The 18,660-nt window shown below is 35.9% G+C and overlaps 1 protein-coding gene across 1 annotated transcript in view; it reads right to left on the reverse strand.

The window, feature by feature from the left end:
• The window catches only part of KAT6A (lysine acetyltransferase 6A), a 154,015-nt gene that overhangs the window by 134,090 nt on the left and 1,265 nt on the right, over window positions 1-18,660 (reverse strand). Inside the window, 1 exon segment of the mRNA XM_020969560.2 lies at window positions 16,334-17,270. Coding sequence (XP_020825219.1) covers window positions 16,334-16,933 — 600 coding nt within the window. The 5' untranslated portion in view covers window positions 16,934-17,270.

Raw genomic sequence — 18,660 nt, forward strand, 5'->3', positions numbered from 1 at the left:
AGCCAAGGCTCTCACCCCTCCATACCTGCACTCAAGCTACTCCTTTTGCCTGAAATGCCTTCCCTTCTTCTTTCCTGACTTTCTCTTATCCTTTAAAGTCCAATTCAAATGCCACCTACTCCAGGACGCTTCTAATCCTCTCCCAAGACTGGTTAACGACCTTTCCCTCACATCTCACACAGCATTTTGTTCTGAGAAGCAGCTGGATATAGTGGTCAGGAAAAATCTAGGTTTCACTATTACCTAACAATAGTTTAGCTATGTGACCACAGGCAAGTCACAACCTCTCAGAAACTCAGTTTCTTCTTCTGTAAAGTGAGGATATTAATATCTGTAGCATCCACCTCATAAGGTTTTCATGACTGTCAAATAAGAATATAAGTAAAGCATTTGCAAAGCCATATTCTGGCTCCAAACTACATTTCCCACTTGACACTGCTCTTCTTCTGCACTAAGAGGAATTCTCCAGTCCTGTCCTTTCCAGGTCACACTCTGAATCTAAGAACTACCTGGAGACCCTGTACATCCTGTTAAAATCCTCCTTTTCCTTCAAGGCCCAGATGAGGAGCCAACTATTCTATCATTCCTTTCCTGAGCTCTTCCTCCTCAAATTTTCTTATCATACTGTCTGGATTTCTCCTCGCTCTAATTAGTGTTATCCTTATTTGTGTAAGGTCCTTAAGGGCAGGGTCTCTATTAAGGGTTTTCCATCTTTGAATCTCCACTGCTTAGGATGGTTCTAGACACAAAGTAGGCTTAACAAATGGCTGTTGAATTGAATTATTTTGGAAAATAATCACATACAAAGCAGTTAAAAATCACAAAACAACCTGTTGACAGAAATGAATATAAAGTTGTAGATATATCACTTAGTACTGAGTATAATGAGATAGAAAAACAAGGAAGGACAATGGACAAAAAGGGGAGAGGAGGAAAGCTAGCCAAAAATTATTCTGAACAAAGTTCTTAACATTTCCTAAAGCTATCTGCCTTCTGTCTCCATGATTTTAAAGTTAGATTTGGCTTTTTATCTGAAAAAAGAAAAGCTGATTCAGCATGTAAGCTTAAAAATAAGTTCTTTTACATCCCTATCTAAACCAAATTAACATTTTCAAAGTGTTTTATTATTTTTCAGAACTACCTCTAGCTTATTACATTTTGAATCAAACTTTTTTAACAAGAATTTCCAAATATGCTCAAGTTTCCACTTTGTTATGAGAGTCGATTTGATATAATGTAATGAAAACTGGACTAGACTAGATGTCAGAACTGGAAGATGCTTTCTATCCCTAACTCTGTCACTAATGAGTTACAAAATCTTCCGCAAATCACTTTTCCATATTCCATACATACCTTCAGCTCACGGCTTCCCCTTTTCTAAGACAGTCATTAGACTCCTAAGGCTATAGATATAACCTAGCCATTACCATACACCCACAATAACAGATGTGCTAGTATCACTGGGAAAAATTTCCTGTGCTCTCCAGCAGCAGATCCCCAATCCCACAGATGCTCTCTGGAGGACAGCAGGTACTCTAAGTGGTGATCCGTAAGTACCGCAAGTACGATTCCCACTTAACCTATTTTTGTTTAGCGTGGTACAGAATGAGTCATACAAGACGAGCAAGCATGGCCACCTTTATGAGCTACACTTCAGATCTCATTACATTGTTTCTCTTTCAGTTACTGTCAAGGGCACCACCTTCCTTTCAGTCACCCAGGTTCACAACCTTGATGTCATCTTCACTGTCATACATCTTCACTCTCCACACCAATCACCCTACATATCTAATCAGCTGCCAGATCTTGTTGTTTTTTTACAAATCACTCTGATCTGTTCCCTTCTAGCTCCTTATCTAGCCACCACTCAACACCTGTGCTTTCTAGCAATTACGATAGCCTCTTAATTGGTCTCCCTGCCTCAAGTCTCTCCCTTCACCAAACCATCCTCCAGAGTTACCAGAGTGATTTTCCTAAAGCACAGCTCCATCCATGTCACTCCTGTACTCAAAATCCAATGGCTCTTAATCTTTATCTTATCCTTTTTTAACTTCTACTTTTTTGTGAAAGTCTTATAATTATCAGTATAGTAGCATCTATACAATGTCATTAAATTTACACATATTGGGAGTGCATGTTCAAAAAAGTTTAATGATAGCACAATCATTAAAAAAGTACAGTAATCACTGCTCTAGGGAACTGATTCACACTAATCAAACTCAAAAGACATGTAAATCTGAATGACAATTTATTATTTTGCAAGGAGGAATATGCCTTCCCAGTATCTACTGCTAATGACTATTATCCAGCTATCATCTTCCCAACATCAGGGCACCTGAGAAGCCAAACTGCTAAGCACAAGGTTACTTGGGAAACAATGTATCTTAGTGGATCAAGCAGCAAGTAAACTGTGAATCAGGAAGACCTGGATTCAAATTCCAGCGTGACCCTGGACAAGTCATTTAATCTTTCTCATACAGTTTCTTCATCTGGAGAAGAGGAAGAAAAGGAGGAGGAAATGGAGGATGAAGAGGAAGAGAAAGGAGGAGGAGAATGACAACAATGGCCTTCTAAACACATTAGCTATTATTATTGTGAACATGGAATTAAATCAAGGAAAGCTGAACTGTCTTAAGAAATATTTCATACATTTTATGTGTGAGCATGGAGAAATATTCTTGCTCTTCTATATAGTATACCTTTCTAGTGACACAAATTTTATCTTTGTCATGGATTCAGTGACTATAGATATAATGTCTCTGCAATTTTTATCCTCCAAAGTTAGGTAAATTCTGACAAAAATGTAACTCTTTGGCACTCCTTTTTAAAATGCAGACTACTAGCCTTCAATCAGTAGTTTAGAGGGATGTAACACTCTCAAGTAAAAACTCATTTACATACTATCTCCCAGTATGGGCTATTCTTAAACTGCTTATTTATTTTGTAAATTTCCCATTTCAAAGAATGCCTTTTGGGACAGCTAGGTGGCACAGTGGATAGAGCAACAGCCCTGGAGTCAGGAGGACCTGAGTTCAAATCTGACCTCAAACACATAACATTCACTAGCTGTATGACTCTGGGCAAGTCACTTAACCCCAATTGCCTCATATTTTTTAAAAAATGCCTTTTTTAAAAATTCTGTCCCAAATTCTGGGCAAAGCATGCTACTTAGAGTCTCCAATGCACTAACTTTACCTCTGCATTTTTATTAGTCCTCTTTCAAAGTGTGTCCACATGGAATCTGATCCTCAAGTTATTAGAATAAATCTGTATTGAAGATAACAAAAACGCCCATTGTTTAAAGAAATTTTCATTGAAATGACAATTTTTAAATGACATTACTTATGTATGTTTCTAGAGCAGGTAGAAGTAACCACTTCCTCTTGGGAGGAGAAGTGTACAAGGCATGTCCTCCTGGTCTCCAAAAGCCACTGAAATTTAGGGTTTGGAGAAGTCTCCAACTGCACTGATGCCATTCTAAGTAAGTTAATGATGAAGCCAACCACTGGGAAACTGTGATGTCCAATCTCGGCTCAAGAAAGTTCCCTTTCAGCAGACAAGTGGGAAACTAAAGGAGAAGAATACTGCATACTACCAGAAAAAGTCATGTTGTTGTTTTTACTTAACTATTTTTTCTTTATTTACAAGAGAAAGTTCAGTGGGCAGGGGAAGGAGAATATATCTAAAAATGACAGATGAACAAACAAAAGAGGTCAATAAAAAATTGCTAATTACTTAATAAGAACATCCAGGAGACTAAGGAAGACAACAAGAAATAGAGAACAGAAAGATCCAGACTGGCTGAGCGGGCTGCTGCAGGTAGTGGCTGGTATGCTGGCCACCACCATACCTAAATACCCTAATATTTCATTCTCTGACAAACATGGTATGATTTTCAAATTATAGGTCTAAAATCTGTACTTACAATCACTAAGTCTTAGATCCTCCACCTATAAAATAGGGATTCAAGGATTCACGGTCTCATTGGTAAGAATATTCCTTCCACCAAACCAAACCCTCCATCATTTAGTATAGAGATTCTTAACCCCTGTGTCATGGATCTTTTTTGTGTCATGGACCTCTCCTGGCAAACCCTATGGACCCCTTCTCAGGATAATGTTTTTTAATGCATTAAATAAAATATATAGCATGACAGAGGAAACCAATTATGTTGAAATAAAGACATAACTTTTTCCCCATCCAAGTTCATGGACCCCCTGAATTCACAGGAGTCTATCGACCTCAGGGTAAAGAATCTGATTTAATAGAAAATCTTTAAGTTGCTATAGTAAAAAAATTCATCACCCTGAGGCTAATCTGGTGCTATATCTCTCCCAATTTAGTTAGACAGATTCTTAAGATGACAGGAAAGTTACCATATCGAAAAGTCTTTCCAGCTTGATAGCCTCTGAATTCTCTTCCCCCTCAGTAGTATAGTTTTTCAAAGGGTGGTTCAGGAACAACTAAGGTCGCTAAGAGCCTTTCAGGTGATCCTCAAAATCAAAACTATCCTCATAATACTATTAATAGGTTTTAATTTCTTGTGAAGGGCAATAAAAATAACCCTCATAAACAAAAGCTCTTTGGGATCCTCAATAATTTAAGAGTACAAATGCCAAAAAGTTTGAGAAATACTGCTCTCTATACTATCTCACTTGGTGATCTCTCATCAGCTTCCATGGATTCAATTACCTCTATGCTGGTGATTCTCAAATCTACTTACCCAGCCCCTAACCTCTCTTCTGAATTTCAGTCACATCACCAATTGCCTACTGGACATTGTGAACTAGATGTCCCAGAAATACCTTAAACCTGACATGTACAAAACTAAACTCATTCTTCCCCCAAAACCCTGCCCTCTTCAGAAGTACCCTATTCCTGTCAAGGGTACCATCAACCTATAAGTCATGCAGCCTCAAAACCTAGGTATCATTCTCAACTTCTCTCTTTCACTCCACATATCCAATCAGTTGCCAAATTCTTTCCATTCTACCTCCAAAATATCTCTTGTAGATGCAAGCGCCCTTCTCTCCATTCACATAACTACCATTGTAGTACAGGTCCTTATCAACTAAAGCCTGGACTACTGCAACAGCCTGCAGCAGACTCAAGACAGATTCAAGTCACTTCCCACTCTGGTCCATCTTGCACTCAGCTGCCAAAAGTGATCTTCCTAACACAGAAATATGGTCATGTCATTTCCCCCTACCCCATACTTGATAAACTCCAGTGGCTCCTTATTACCCCCAGGATGAAAAATAAATCATCAGTTCAGATTTTGAAGCTCTTCACAATCTGGCCTCTTATCCTTCCTCTCTTCTTACACTTTCCTCTACAATTCAACAACACTGGCCTCCTTGTTACACATACAAGACACTCCTAACTCCAGCCTTTTCACTGGCATGTCCCCCATGCATGGAATTTTTCTTCCTCCTGGCTTCCCTGGACCTCTTAAAGTCTCAGCTAAAACCTCACCTTCTGCAAGAAGCCCTTCCCAGTCCCCCTCAGGATCTTACCTTTGTGATTACATCCAATTTATCTAGTATATAGCTTGTATGTCAACAGCTGTTTGCATTGTGTCTCCCCCATTAGATTGTTATCTCCTTGAGGGCAGAAACTGTTTTTCCTTTCTCTTTATACTCAGCATTTGGCACAGTGCCTGGCACACAGTATAGGCTTAATAAAAAGTTGTTAATTGTTGAATAACCTACTGAAATAGCTTTCAAGAATCCTAGGCCGTCACCACATTATGGCAAAATACTAGAGGCCATGAAGTCTACCCCTCATTTTACAGAAGAGGAAATTAAGAACCAGAAAGCTAAAGTGACTTGAGGAAAGTCACACAGGTAGTAAAGGACAGAGTAGATTTCAAACCCAGGTCCTCTAACTGCAAATCCAGAGTTCTTTTCATTATACCACAGGAAAGGTAAACGACACCTGCAGCCTCAGACCACAGCTAAAAAAAAATGACCTGGCCATCTGCCCCAGTAGAAGCATCATGGAACACAACTGCAGCTGCAACCTCGTTAGATGGGCTTTGAAAATAAGGCACAATCATTATTCAAGCAATCAGCAATGTAACTAGTTCAATGATGAACAAGGATTCTTCCTGAAGAGAGGTTCCCTACATTACATGGCTGAATATTAAAAACTACATTTTTAAAAATCCTCTTCCCCCTACTTCAACCAACCAAGTCTTAGAAGTTTGACTGGGAGAGAAATATTAATAACTGAGCCATAAGGAAAGAGTTTAGTTTGAAAGAAATGAAAAACTGACCATAGTACTTGAGGAAGGGAAATAAGTAATAAGCATAAAAGTAAACGGTAGTCTAAAACAAAGTCAGATGCCTAACAGCAGAAACAATTGGGAACTACTATAACAGCACACTCAAATAGCAAAAGGCTATTTCTAAGGCTTCACAGGTACTAGGAAACTCATAAGGCATTAAGTACCTCAGTGCAGTGAATGACTGGGAAAAAAGAAAACATACACTCTACTAAGAAGAATGGATTAAAAACTAACACGTATAGCTTCTCTCTGGGTCAAATACAGTTCACGATCCCCTGGAGATGCAAAAGCCTACACTACATGCAATGATAACACCCCCACACATTGAATCCACTTCTGCACAGAGGGTAAAGGTCAAAGGAATCAGCTGTCTTCTTTCACACATACACAGATTTTTAGCTGCCACATAGTCTAGTGCCTAGACATCAGTTATTTTCTCTTTAACAATAGAGTCTCACTACTGACCTTAAAATCAGCCAATTATTTCACCATAAAATTACCCCCAACCTTAACCCTGTTTTGCCATTTTCTTATTCCAAAATTTAATTTTAACACTACAACTGAAAGTGATACAAAGATCACTTATTTGGAGTCATAAGAACCATGAAAAACAGAAGACCTGATATTATTCTAACATTCTCCCTAGTTTTTATTCACTTATAATACAAATCTCTCTAACATACTAAGAGTCAAGATGTTGTATACACAATAATGAACTCTAGCCTTCCACCTCCCGGTTTACTCATATTGTAAGTATTACACTATTAACGAATCACTTCATTAAATAATTAAAATAACATTTGGGATAAGCCTTTCTGTTATCTAAGTTTCAAGAATATAAAGTTCTAAGAAATATACATAGCCATCAAAGATCAATTCTATCCCACAGAACTACTGAAATCTCATCTCTAGCACTAAGTAGGATTTTTCAAAACTCAGCTAGTAGCTTATGTAAACATGCAACCTCTTCAGTAGTTTGTCTTATGCTTTCCTTCTAATCTGTAATTTAAAAAAACTTTCTAATCCTTTTAACTTTCCATATTAAAGGAGACTTCCCCCTAAATTGTTTCAGCTACCTATTATTGTACCACAGTTATATTTAAACGGTGAAATAAGTCAAGTTCATAAAACCACAAAAATTCTCTAGATCATAGTTTACCCTATGATTTTTGTTGGAATCAGTCTTATTTACATTATTATTATCTTATAGAATACTAGCATGTATGTGGGATCATGACATACTGGAAAGTGCAATGAACTATAAATTTGGATACCTAGGTGGTTTTAGGCCTGACTTCAACACTAACTAGTTGTGTGACTTTAGCCAAGTCACAATCCCTCTCTAAGCCTCAGTTATTTCAGATGTAAAATGAAGTTAAACTGCATAATCTCTAAGACTTTCTTCCTGATCTAGAATTCTATGATTTTAGAAAATTCACAAGACCAGTCCTGTTTCTAAAAGTGAATTTAAAATTTATATGGATGACACAAATCAAATACAACATATACAGTCACATTCTTTCAGGCTTTTTTTTTTTTTAGAAAACTATGTTGAAGAAAATTTTATTCTATTCATTCGAAAAGCATTTAATATTATTCACCCCAAAGTCATATTTCTTGCATGACATATCATCCTTCAATATATCAGAAATTCAGTATCTGATTCCATGATTGACTTAATAGTATTATATTTCGAACTGATTCACCTGTTCTCTAATAAAGCTGAAAATAATTCTTTGGATTTGAATTTCCAGAATTATGTACAGTGGTGATGAAAACCATATGTTGGAAGCTATGACTTTTCTGTCAAAGGAGAAAGCCAGAAGGACCAGCCTTAATTTTCCTGGGAACCAGCTGCAACAGAATGAATCCTAAGCCTGCTCCAGCTGGGACAACGGCAGCAGAAGGGTGAAGTCGCTCCTAGTCTAATTATGATACTTCATCTGCTACAAATCCTTTGTGCAATGACTCCACCCAAAACTAGCCAACATATAAACAACTTTATCAGAACGGAACTCCTAGTCTTTATATTTACCATGCTTTCATTCCTAAAATAGTTTAAAATTCGGCATAAAAAATACTATTGTCACATTTTTACAAAGACTTGCAAAAACATCCATTTAGTCAGAAAATAAAAAATATGTCAATTTTCAGTCTGGTAAATGGAACCTGTTTAAGTTCTACCAACCTGACAAGAACTAAGTCAGTTTATGGTTTCTGGAAATCTGACAGGAAAAGAGGGGGGAAAAATTTGAAGGATATCAAGAATATTCTCACAAATTTGAGTAGTATAAATACTGGAAGAATAATATTTTCCTGATCTGTAGATCTGTACCTATGATTTATTCCTTTCTAATAAGACTAGAGTGAAAATAAACTGGCTTCCATACCTGAAATCATGATGAACTTTGGATGAGCCGAATGAAAATCAGACAGCAAGTACGGTGAAAAATTCAATATACAGTACCTTTCTTTTCTATTCACTTTTCATGAGAATTTGTCATGAAAAACCAAAATTATGTTAAGGCAGATGTTTGTTTATATTCCTTTAACCAATATGTGGGAAAAGCTTTCTGTATTTTCTCTATTTTGTTAATTTTTGGAGGTGGAGGGAGAGGACACTAGTGCAAGCACGGATGGGTGGCTAGTGTGACTGGTATTGATGGTTCCAGCACAGCATTACATTACCACATGGTACTTGTAAAACAGTACAAAGGCAAGAAATTACAAGGTAATGAGTTTAAATCCTCACCTGGAGCAGCTGATAAGAGGCTGCATGGTATAGTGGGTAGGGAATTGGTCCTGAAGTCAGGACGACCTGGGTTCAAATCCTACCTCAAACATTTACTATGACCCAAGTAAGTCACTTAACCTCTCTGTGCCTCAGTTTCCTCATCTATAAAAACAGGGAGTTGGATTTGATGATCTCCAAGGTCCCTTCCAGCTCTAAATCTATATACTCTTATGATTCTATGAAATAGGCACCATGGTGGAGAAAGGATGGCTGGGTGTACATATGTACTGGAGATGTAAATGTCTTTCAACAGTGTTTAAGTGGGTGATTAGAATGGTAGAAAATTCAAGATATACCACTGACTGAAAACATTGAGAAATAGGTCTTAAACTATTTGCAGAGCTGGCATAAGGGATTACAACCACACTTAAGAAAAAGGTAATTTTAAATAATCACAGACACAACATCTCCAGCTGAGGAAAAAATATTCTAGCTCTTTAGGCCACAAAAGTATAGTTATGCAAAGAAAACCAAATTCTTGTTTATTCACTTGTGTTTCATCTGCTTTGAGGATTATTAGCAGCAAATTTTTAATACCAAGCCAACTTCTCCCCTGTAACCAGCACAATCTTCAGTCACTTCCCCCAAATACCAAGCAAAATAAGAAGAATGTAAAACATGTAATATTAATGTTAATAAAATATAGTACTGAGGATAAATCAACTAGAAAACCAAAATAATTCCAAAGTCTAAATTAACCACGTCACTACTTCCCTGCTGCTGTGGATAACAGACGATTGATGATATAGGGTTAAAGAAAGTTTCCCTACATGAAATTTATGTGCATACTGACACAGTCTTCTTCATTTTCAGTATAATTATTCAGTGACCCCCCCAAAACGCAAAAATTAAAATCTAATTTTAAAAGGTAGCATTCCAATTTATTTCTACTATACAGCATATTTGCTCTTCTAAGTAATTTTAAAACACTGTATAAAAACATGTCTCTTCACTTGGTAACTACTGTGTCATTTCATATAATTTGTTGACTATTCTGAACATATTTGATAAAACAAGAATTCAACATAACACCAAACAATCATTTTGCCAAGCTGCCACCCAGAGAAAAACACACATCCCTCAATCCAAAAACAGCTACCACTCAGTCTCTTCGACTAGTCATAGTGATAAAATGTCAGGGGGGAAAAAAAGCAAATTAGTATACTTACCCTATATTATTCTTACCTAAGATATGCTTTTGTAATGGATCATGAGAAATAAGTTTACTATAAAGTCAATAATAAAACAGCCTGCTTTTAAAAACAACAAAAATCCTATCAATTTCTTCAGGATTCACAATGCTTGGTTATTACTCTTAATTGTCAATAAGTTAAAAGTCAAATCTCACTGCAACAAACATAACTGTATCAAAATCTGGGGCCTAAGCCCCAGTCAATGGCCAACTTCTTTCAAGTAGCAGTCAATATAATAAAATTACACCCCTGTATGAATTATACTTGATGACTCTGAACTATCTTTTTGCTAATAATCAAATAGAAAACTAATCCAATCGACACTTTATTCAGTCATCTCTGTCCCCATTCTCCTTTGCAGTTGAAAAATTAAGCAAAATGAAACTTTATTCCAAAGAATTCATCTACCAACTAACTTTACAATATGACACAATGGAAAGATTATTGGTCTTATATGGGTTCAAGTCCAGGCTCTGATACTAAACAACTTTTGGCACATCAAGTAACCTGGACTGTGTGCCTCAGTTTCTGTTATCCGTAAAGTAGAAATAATAATACTTGGAGCAGGCACATGTTTGTTATAACAAAGTAGTTTGTGTATGCTCTATAGAAATGTAAGCTATATATTCCACAATTTGGTACACTACAATAAAAGAATCAAAGTCTTCTGGACTGAATAAAATGCAGAAATATATCAATATTTTAAGTTTGTTGCTTTTAAAAAGTCACTACAATTTTATGACAGAAAAAAATAGGTATGTGCCATTTAATCATCTCTTACCACATATTTTATGTAGGAGATAGCAGAGTGTGGTAAAGAAAAGCAAATTTTAAATCAAGTCCACTCAGGATGGGTGTGGTACCTTTTGCCTGTAATCCCTACTACTAAGGGAGGCTGAGGCTGGTAGATCACTTGAGTTCCAGGTTGTGAGCTGCAGGGGGGCTGGGTGTCTTCAGTAAATCAAAACTAACACTAGTCAGAAGGCCGCTGAAGGTAGGGAGAGCCAAACCAGGTCAGAAAAACCAGGATACCTAATCCTGTACCTCCCAACTAGTGAGATAGGGAGACCTTAGGGTCCTCCTCCCAAAATATCAAGTCCATTCAGTACTCCATTATAAAAAAAGCAACTAACAAAATGAACTTTCATGATCAAAAGGAATAATCTAACAAAAGTAGGCAATTTCGTTTCTCAGTAGTACAAAGAGGCCTAATTATTTTTATTCTTGTAGTTGATCATTATTTATTTTTGTTCCTCATAATAAATAAGTAAAAATATTCTACTCAATATTGTGCTCAAGTAGGACTGTGGAAAGACTTTATTTCACAACTAAAGCCACAACATCTGTCAACCTTTTAATTTTCTCACCTTTGTACTAAAGCAAAGATGTATTTTTACTGCTGTACTATACAGACTACCATGAAATATACTTAGAATTTTTAAATATTTTAAAACTTCAGGTAAATTCATACTTATGGAAATTTCTTAAAATCAACCCAAAGTAGATAGATAATAAAAGATTAGCCCCAAGACTAAAGGATTTGGCTGGCTTAGGTAAAGAACGGTGAAAAAATACAAACACACAAGGCAACCAACTGTCTACAAGAAAAATCAAGCCAAATAAACGTGTAGTATTTGCAGTTTTATATCCGATTCAAGACATGTTTTAAATTTCTAAGATGATGGTTTTCTGTTAATAAGGCCAAGGAGCATTTAGGATTATAGAATTTTAGCAACCAAAAGACTTGGAGATGATTTAGTCCAACTCATCATTTTAAAGATAAGGAACTAAAGGCTCAGAAATGTTAAGTGTAAAGGCAGCATGGTGAAGGAGATAGAGCACTGGATATACACAGGAGACCTAGGTTAAAAGCCTGGTTTCCAACATTTAAAATAACTTTGTGGACATGGATGGGCAAGTTATTAAGCTTCTCTAAGCCTCATTTTCCTCATCTATAATACTTACACACTATCTACCTCTCAGAGTGAGAGGGAAAGACTTGTAAAACTTAAAGTACTATTAAAAATATATATATGAATTGAGATGCCAATGGTCACACAGGTGACTGAGCCAGGAGTGGAAACCAGATCTGCTGACTTCAATTCCAATATTCTTTCCAGTATACCACACTTTCACAGTTTCATTCCCAGCCTCCTCCAGACACATTCAGCAGTCTTTATCTATAAAGTGAACCAGTTTTCTAAAAATACAGAAGACAAAAAAATTCATTTATTTGATTGTTTTTTTGAAGTATATACATTAAGTACACATCATTTAGGAGAATGTACCTTTTTAGTAGTAGAAAATGGACTTGTTTAAGAAAAAGAGAACCAAAAAATGACTAGAGGCCAAACAACTTAGGTTCTCTAGGACACCAGGAAAAAAAAAAAGGTGGGCCTGAAATAAAGGTCCTTTACTAAAATCATGCTTTCCAATCCCCCAAATGCAACTATCGTAAAAACTAACATGCAGAAATGATCTTCACAGAAAGAAGATATTCAAATATAAAATTTCATGAAGACTAAATATAACCCTAATTTTGTTACTTAATATGGGAAAAGAAAGTACAAATGGCTTATCAACTATGGATGGAACATATTTATCCATTTACAGATAAATTATCAGCTAATATTATCCTGTGGTAAGTAGTATACAGAATAACTATTAACTTAGCATATATTATCAATCTCTAAAGCTAGCTCAGAAATTTTCTTCCTAAACTACATAAATCACTCTTTAATTGTCAGGCAAGTTCTTACTATTTATGAACATGATACTAAAGCCCTGAATTCTGAAAATGACTTAAAATAGGAAATTTTTCTGAACAATGACCTTTCAAGGAGAAAAAAGTCATTCTGCTGCCCAAAAATCTACATTCAATTATACTGTCTATGTTAACCCAAATAGCTTAATGCTTTCAAGTTATTAGCAGAACTTTTAGAATATCATCATTATATGGTATAGAAAAAATGAAAACTGTCTACTCAGGTTATTCTGCATTACTAGCAGGACAACTTAGATGATTCTTGCATTTAACTTTATTATCCCATAATTTTATCTAGTTGACATAAGGTAGTACTATTCCAAAGTCAATTGTTTTGGTTCTGAAGAGAGTCCCAAACAGTTTCACATAAGAGTTCTTCAAGGGGAAGATAGGAAGAAAACAGCTACAATAACAAGAGAAAAGAAAGAGGGAAAATGGATCTACTTAAGGGGGAAGGAGAGATAGAGTCTCTATGGTACTTTGCATTATAGTTTAGAATGAAACTTTTCTTTATCCCTAAGAAAATTTTATTCAAGAAATTCACTATCAAAAACATTAAAATGACTCTCAAGTACTACTTTCTATCAAAGATATCTTCAATCCAAATTTCCTCTGTCATCCTACACAATTAGTTTATCAACGACCTGCACACACAAAAAAACCTACTCAACTTGAAATTTTTTTATGTCCAAATTTTGTCAACTCAGAATTTAACATTGTGTTAAAGTGATATAAAAAAGTGTAAATATTTCTTGCTTGACCTTATGAATATGAGTCCTACCTACCAAGTGAAACTTTGCAAGGGACTACTAAGCAATATCAGAGTCTTTATCTCACATTTACATAGCACTTTAAGATTTACAAAACATTTGCTTAGCAACAACCCAATAAGGTAGGGAGTACAAGAATTATCTCCATTTTACAACTGAAGAAAATCGGCTCAGAAAAGTGGCTTGGCCTCTGAGATTCTAAGTGCTCTCTCAGCAATACAATGATTTAGGAGAAAGGAGATGGCAAAAAAAGGCACTCAAATCATATAACCTTAGTTGATGGAACATTTCCCTTGAGAAAAGCACTCCCGATAATTCAATTCAATATACAATTATTAAGAGTTTGCCACCATATGGAAGGCACTGTATGAGGTGCTGGGGATACAAAGATGAAAAATGACTGAGTCCCTGCCCTCAAGGACCATACAGTCTTCAATAATGAGTTTTTAAGACTATTCATTTCTCTGCCTGGTGGTCCTACTGATTCCCAGAACTTATGACTCAGAATCAAAATTTGTAGGCCTTGTCCTCAGCTGTGCAATACCTTGAGCAAGTTACAAAAATAAATCTATAAGAATTTTGATCCTATAAATCTCTTGGTGTCTTCAGTTTCTTCATCTGTGAAATACCTACAGCAGGATGTAATGGAATGAGTAAAAAAAAAAAACTAGTTTCTGGTCTCAGTTTTGTCGCTAGTTAGCTAAGAGATCTGGGGTAAGACATAGCTCCTCTGGATCTCAGCTTCCTCAACTATAACATGAGGAAGTTGAATTAGATAATCCATAAAGTCTCTCTAGCTTTATAATCTTCAAGTTTTAAAGACTCATTCTTATCCTAATTCATAAGATAAACACTACTTTTATTTAATCTGCGTAACTATAGTTGCTTTTGTTGCTAATATTAATACACATATATTGAAACACAGATTGAAAAATTAATATGGACAAACTACAAATTTCTTCCACATATGGATCACTTGGTGGCAATAGCAGTATTCAAGATTTCCTTCATCTAAATTTTGCCTTCATTCTTCAAATTTGACCATCCTTCTTACATATGAAAAGTTCTTATTTCACTGAAATATGGAATCAAATATTTCAATTCATTGCTCACCCTAAATTTTTACTACATATTCAACACATGTTCAAATGATGTATTCACTATAATACTATGAATGGAATACTTGGCATTTCAATTTTTGATTCAACTAGTTTGATTTCTGAAGCTAAAATAAGGTAAAAATAATGGTGCCACTTCAAAGTGTAAAGTGAACCATGAATGGATTTGAAAATTCTAACAGAGTTAAACGGAATTGTTAAAATTAATTCTGCTTAGATTAATCAACAAAACAACCTTTGGACTGCTTTTTAAAAACCTGCACATGGGGCAGCTAGGTGGCACAGTGGATAGAGCACTGGCCCTGGAGTCAGGAGGACCTGAGTTCAAATTTGGTCTCAGACCAGACACTTGACACTTATTAGCTGTGTGACCCTGGGTAAGTCACTTAACCCCAAATGCCTTGCAGAAAAAAAAAAGCCTGCACATGGTGGGCCATAATACCTGGCATGAATTTAGGTAAAATCACAGATACTTTTATACTCATTCAGTTTTTAACTTAATGATCCTAGAGATAGTCTCCAAGGTTTTAAGTAAAATGAAACTTTTTATACTAATTTGTGTTATGTGCAAATTCTAAAAGACTTCAGTTCATAGAGCTAACAATGTGGAAAATAAATGAAATATACATATAGCTAAGGAAACAAATTCAAATTACCCCTACATTGTTATCTTTGAAATTTTCACAAATAAAATATACTTTCAAAGAAGATATACTTTCAGTTACGTTGGTGTGAAATGCAAAACTCTATACTAAAAAAACATATTTCCATTGCAATTCCAAATCACTAGGCTATTTAACTATCTCATCAATTAAACCAGGATTTTGAAAACATATTAATATAGTAACAGAGTCCATGATAAAGGGAGCAGAACACCTACTAAGATTGACAGTGAAAACTGTAGAATGACCAAGAGGCAAAATTTCCTTAGATACTACTCTTTGACATGAGAGCCAGTAACAATTTCAGTATAAGCATGACATTCAGCACAGGCTTCAGATTTAGAATTCCTTCACTCTCCAGTGTCCAATGATTAGCAGCTCATCTTCCAGATCAAAACAGATCTAAGGAACTACTTCTCAGGAGTTTTTAAAGTTTTGTTTTCCTTTTTAATGACAATCTAAATACCCATGAATATGTGCATTTTTTGATAGAATCATATTATCATCATTACTCCCCAAATGAGTCTTAACAATTAAGTATTTCCAAAGGCCAAGAAAGAAATTATTATTATCTATTAAAGATCCCACACAGAACTTGCCCAAGGAAAACAAAACACAGGATTGATAACTGCAAAAAGATCCCAAATCCCAATGTTACACAATAATACACTTGGCCAGTTACGTGTATTTGCATCCTCTTATTTTATCAGCTATAAAAGAATGCTAATGCATATGACACTTACCTTATCCTTTTCATGAGGAAGGAGAGACACAGGAGGTAGACAGGAAAGAGACTCACAACTCTCTTTCCCATCCACATTGGCCGCTTTAGTGTTGAGCCGATAAAGAGGTCCATCTTTAAGCAGTCTGCCGTGGCCAACGGCACGTTTGACAGCCAATCGTAACTGCTGGTGAAAGACAGAGGCAGCACTGCCCCCAAACAATGCAGACACATCTTTCTGACCTTTCAAAAAACGTTCAATGTTCTTCAAGGTTGAACCGCTGGACTCGGCCAAGCCTTCAACTGCCCGTTTGATAAGTTTATTCCAATCCACATTTTGTTTGCCATCCAACTTTCCATGGTTCCGAGGTTTAGGAAGTGCTATTCGCCCAGGATTATCAGGATCTTTGTAGGAGTTGAGTCCTTTATTCGAGACTTTTAAAATTGTTCCATCTTTAACACTCAACTCCAATTGTTCTAAAACAGTTTTCCGGTCCAAGCCATGGGATGAAGACACTGCATTGCATATCCTCTCTTCTGAAGGACGCTGTTTTTGCTTCTTCACTTTTTTGATCGCCTCCAAAATCCACTCCGTATACAGCGGGTTAGCGAGTTTTACCATGGTGAAGAATTCTGTATATCCATAGAGTCGTTATCCCTTATCCTGATGCTGAATATGTTTCACACCATGGAAAAAAAGATTCTCGGAGGCTGGGAACCAGTTAACCATAGCATACAGTTTTCTGGCCTGAATCCCTCCTCCTTTCACAAACAAGAACACTTTTCCCGCTTCTAATTCAAAAACCAAACCAATCTAATGTTTGAAAAGTCTGCATACTTCCCAACAGATTCCTAAAGAGCACTGCAGAGACAGGTTTTCCTCAAAAGGTAAGAAATCAAATCATTTCACAGCTCCTTTTGCCGTCCAGACTCACATGAGAAAAATGTGTACCTTACACCTGAAAGAAAATCAAAATGTCAGTTTTCTATCAGTCTACCAAAAAATATAGGAATACATGTACACATAGAGGTATCAAGTATTTAATAAGCACCTATGCACCTGGCACAGTGTTGATATGCTATAAGAGATATAAGATACTTGTAGTAAAAATGTTCCAAATCAATCCTGTACATGAACAAAAGGCAATCACAGTTTGGAAACAATCACTGACTTCAGGGTTCTGTGAGGGGTGCCAGCTATGCTATCTTCTACAACCCTTGCTCACCAGTCTGTGAATTGCAACTGAGCTGTTCCTTGGTATCTTCCCCCAAGAAAACATTCGATACTTCAGCAAATGGACAGATTTAGTGGAAAGAATCCTGCAATGAAATCAACAGTGAATCTTCCATCTCCAAAAAATTCCAGAATTTTTAGACTGGTCAAATCACTCGATCAACGCATAGTCAAACTTTAAAAAATTTTTACTACTTCACACATTAGAAGAAACAGGAAACATGATTTATACATAACAAGTACAAATCTTGTTTCAAGTATATTATTATGTGTCCTACATGGAAGCAACAAAAACGCTGAATACAATTAAGCTAAAGTAATAAAAGCCAAATCAAGAAACTCTTTTTTTAGTACTTCTGGATGCTTAAAATACTTTACAAGCAATAATTTAATTTATTCTGAACTGCTATAAAAACTCAGAAACTATGAACCATCAGCTAGACATGACCTAATAGCTGTCAAAAGGTAAAATTCAGAGATGATAAGTGATTTGTCCAGGATCAAAGAAATATCAGTGATAAGGATGGGGAATAACCTCCACGTCAACCACAGAGTACAGAAAAAAATTAATGATTAGTTTTAACATATAATAAGGGAGAGAGAAGTCACACAAATATGACTACAAGACTCCTAGGCTGCTGTCCAGACAGGAACATGCCCTACAGTAACAGATAAAAACATGACAATATTACCGCTAGTGAGACAAATTCTACATTATTCTGGAAATTGTAAAAATAATACATCTTAAATCTAAATCAGCATCCTCTAAAAAAAAGCGCTTTACTTACAGGTAAGGCTGAAAGTACTAGTATTACTTTAGTGTCTCATCAAGCACTTAGAAATTACACTGTAAATATAAATAGAAAAAAAATGGGTCGTCAGCAACTATTCTTAATTATGACGTCAAAGTTACAAGGAGATAAAGGATTACCTCCAAGAGACAAAGTACTGACATACATACAATAAGAAAAATATTCAATTCTCCTGAACCGACTAGGATTTTTTTTTTGGCTGAGAAACAGAAGTTTCTCATTTCAGTGAGGCCAAAAAAAAAAGTTGTAGTATCAGTCCAGTAAATGTGATTATGTGTATGTCGGGGCTAACATAAAGAAGCT

Source organism: Phascolarctos cinereus, unplaced genomic scaffold (assembly GCF_003287225.1).
Source record: "Phascolarctos cinereus isolate Bilbo 61053 unplaced genomic scaffold, phaCin_HiC Scaffold_2;HRSCAF=192, whole genome shotgun sequence".
Classification (NCBI taxonomy): Eukaryota; Metazoa; Chordata; class Mammalia; order Diprotodontia; family Phascolarctidae; genus Phascolarctos; species Phascolarctos cinereus.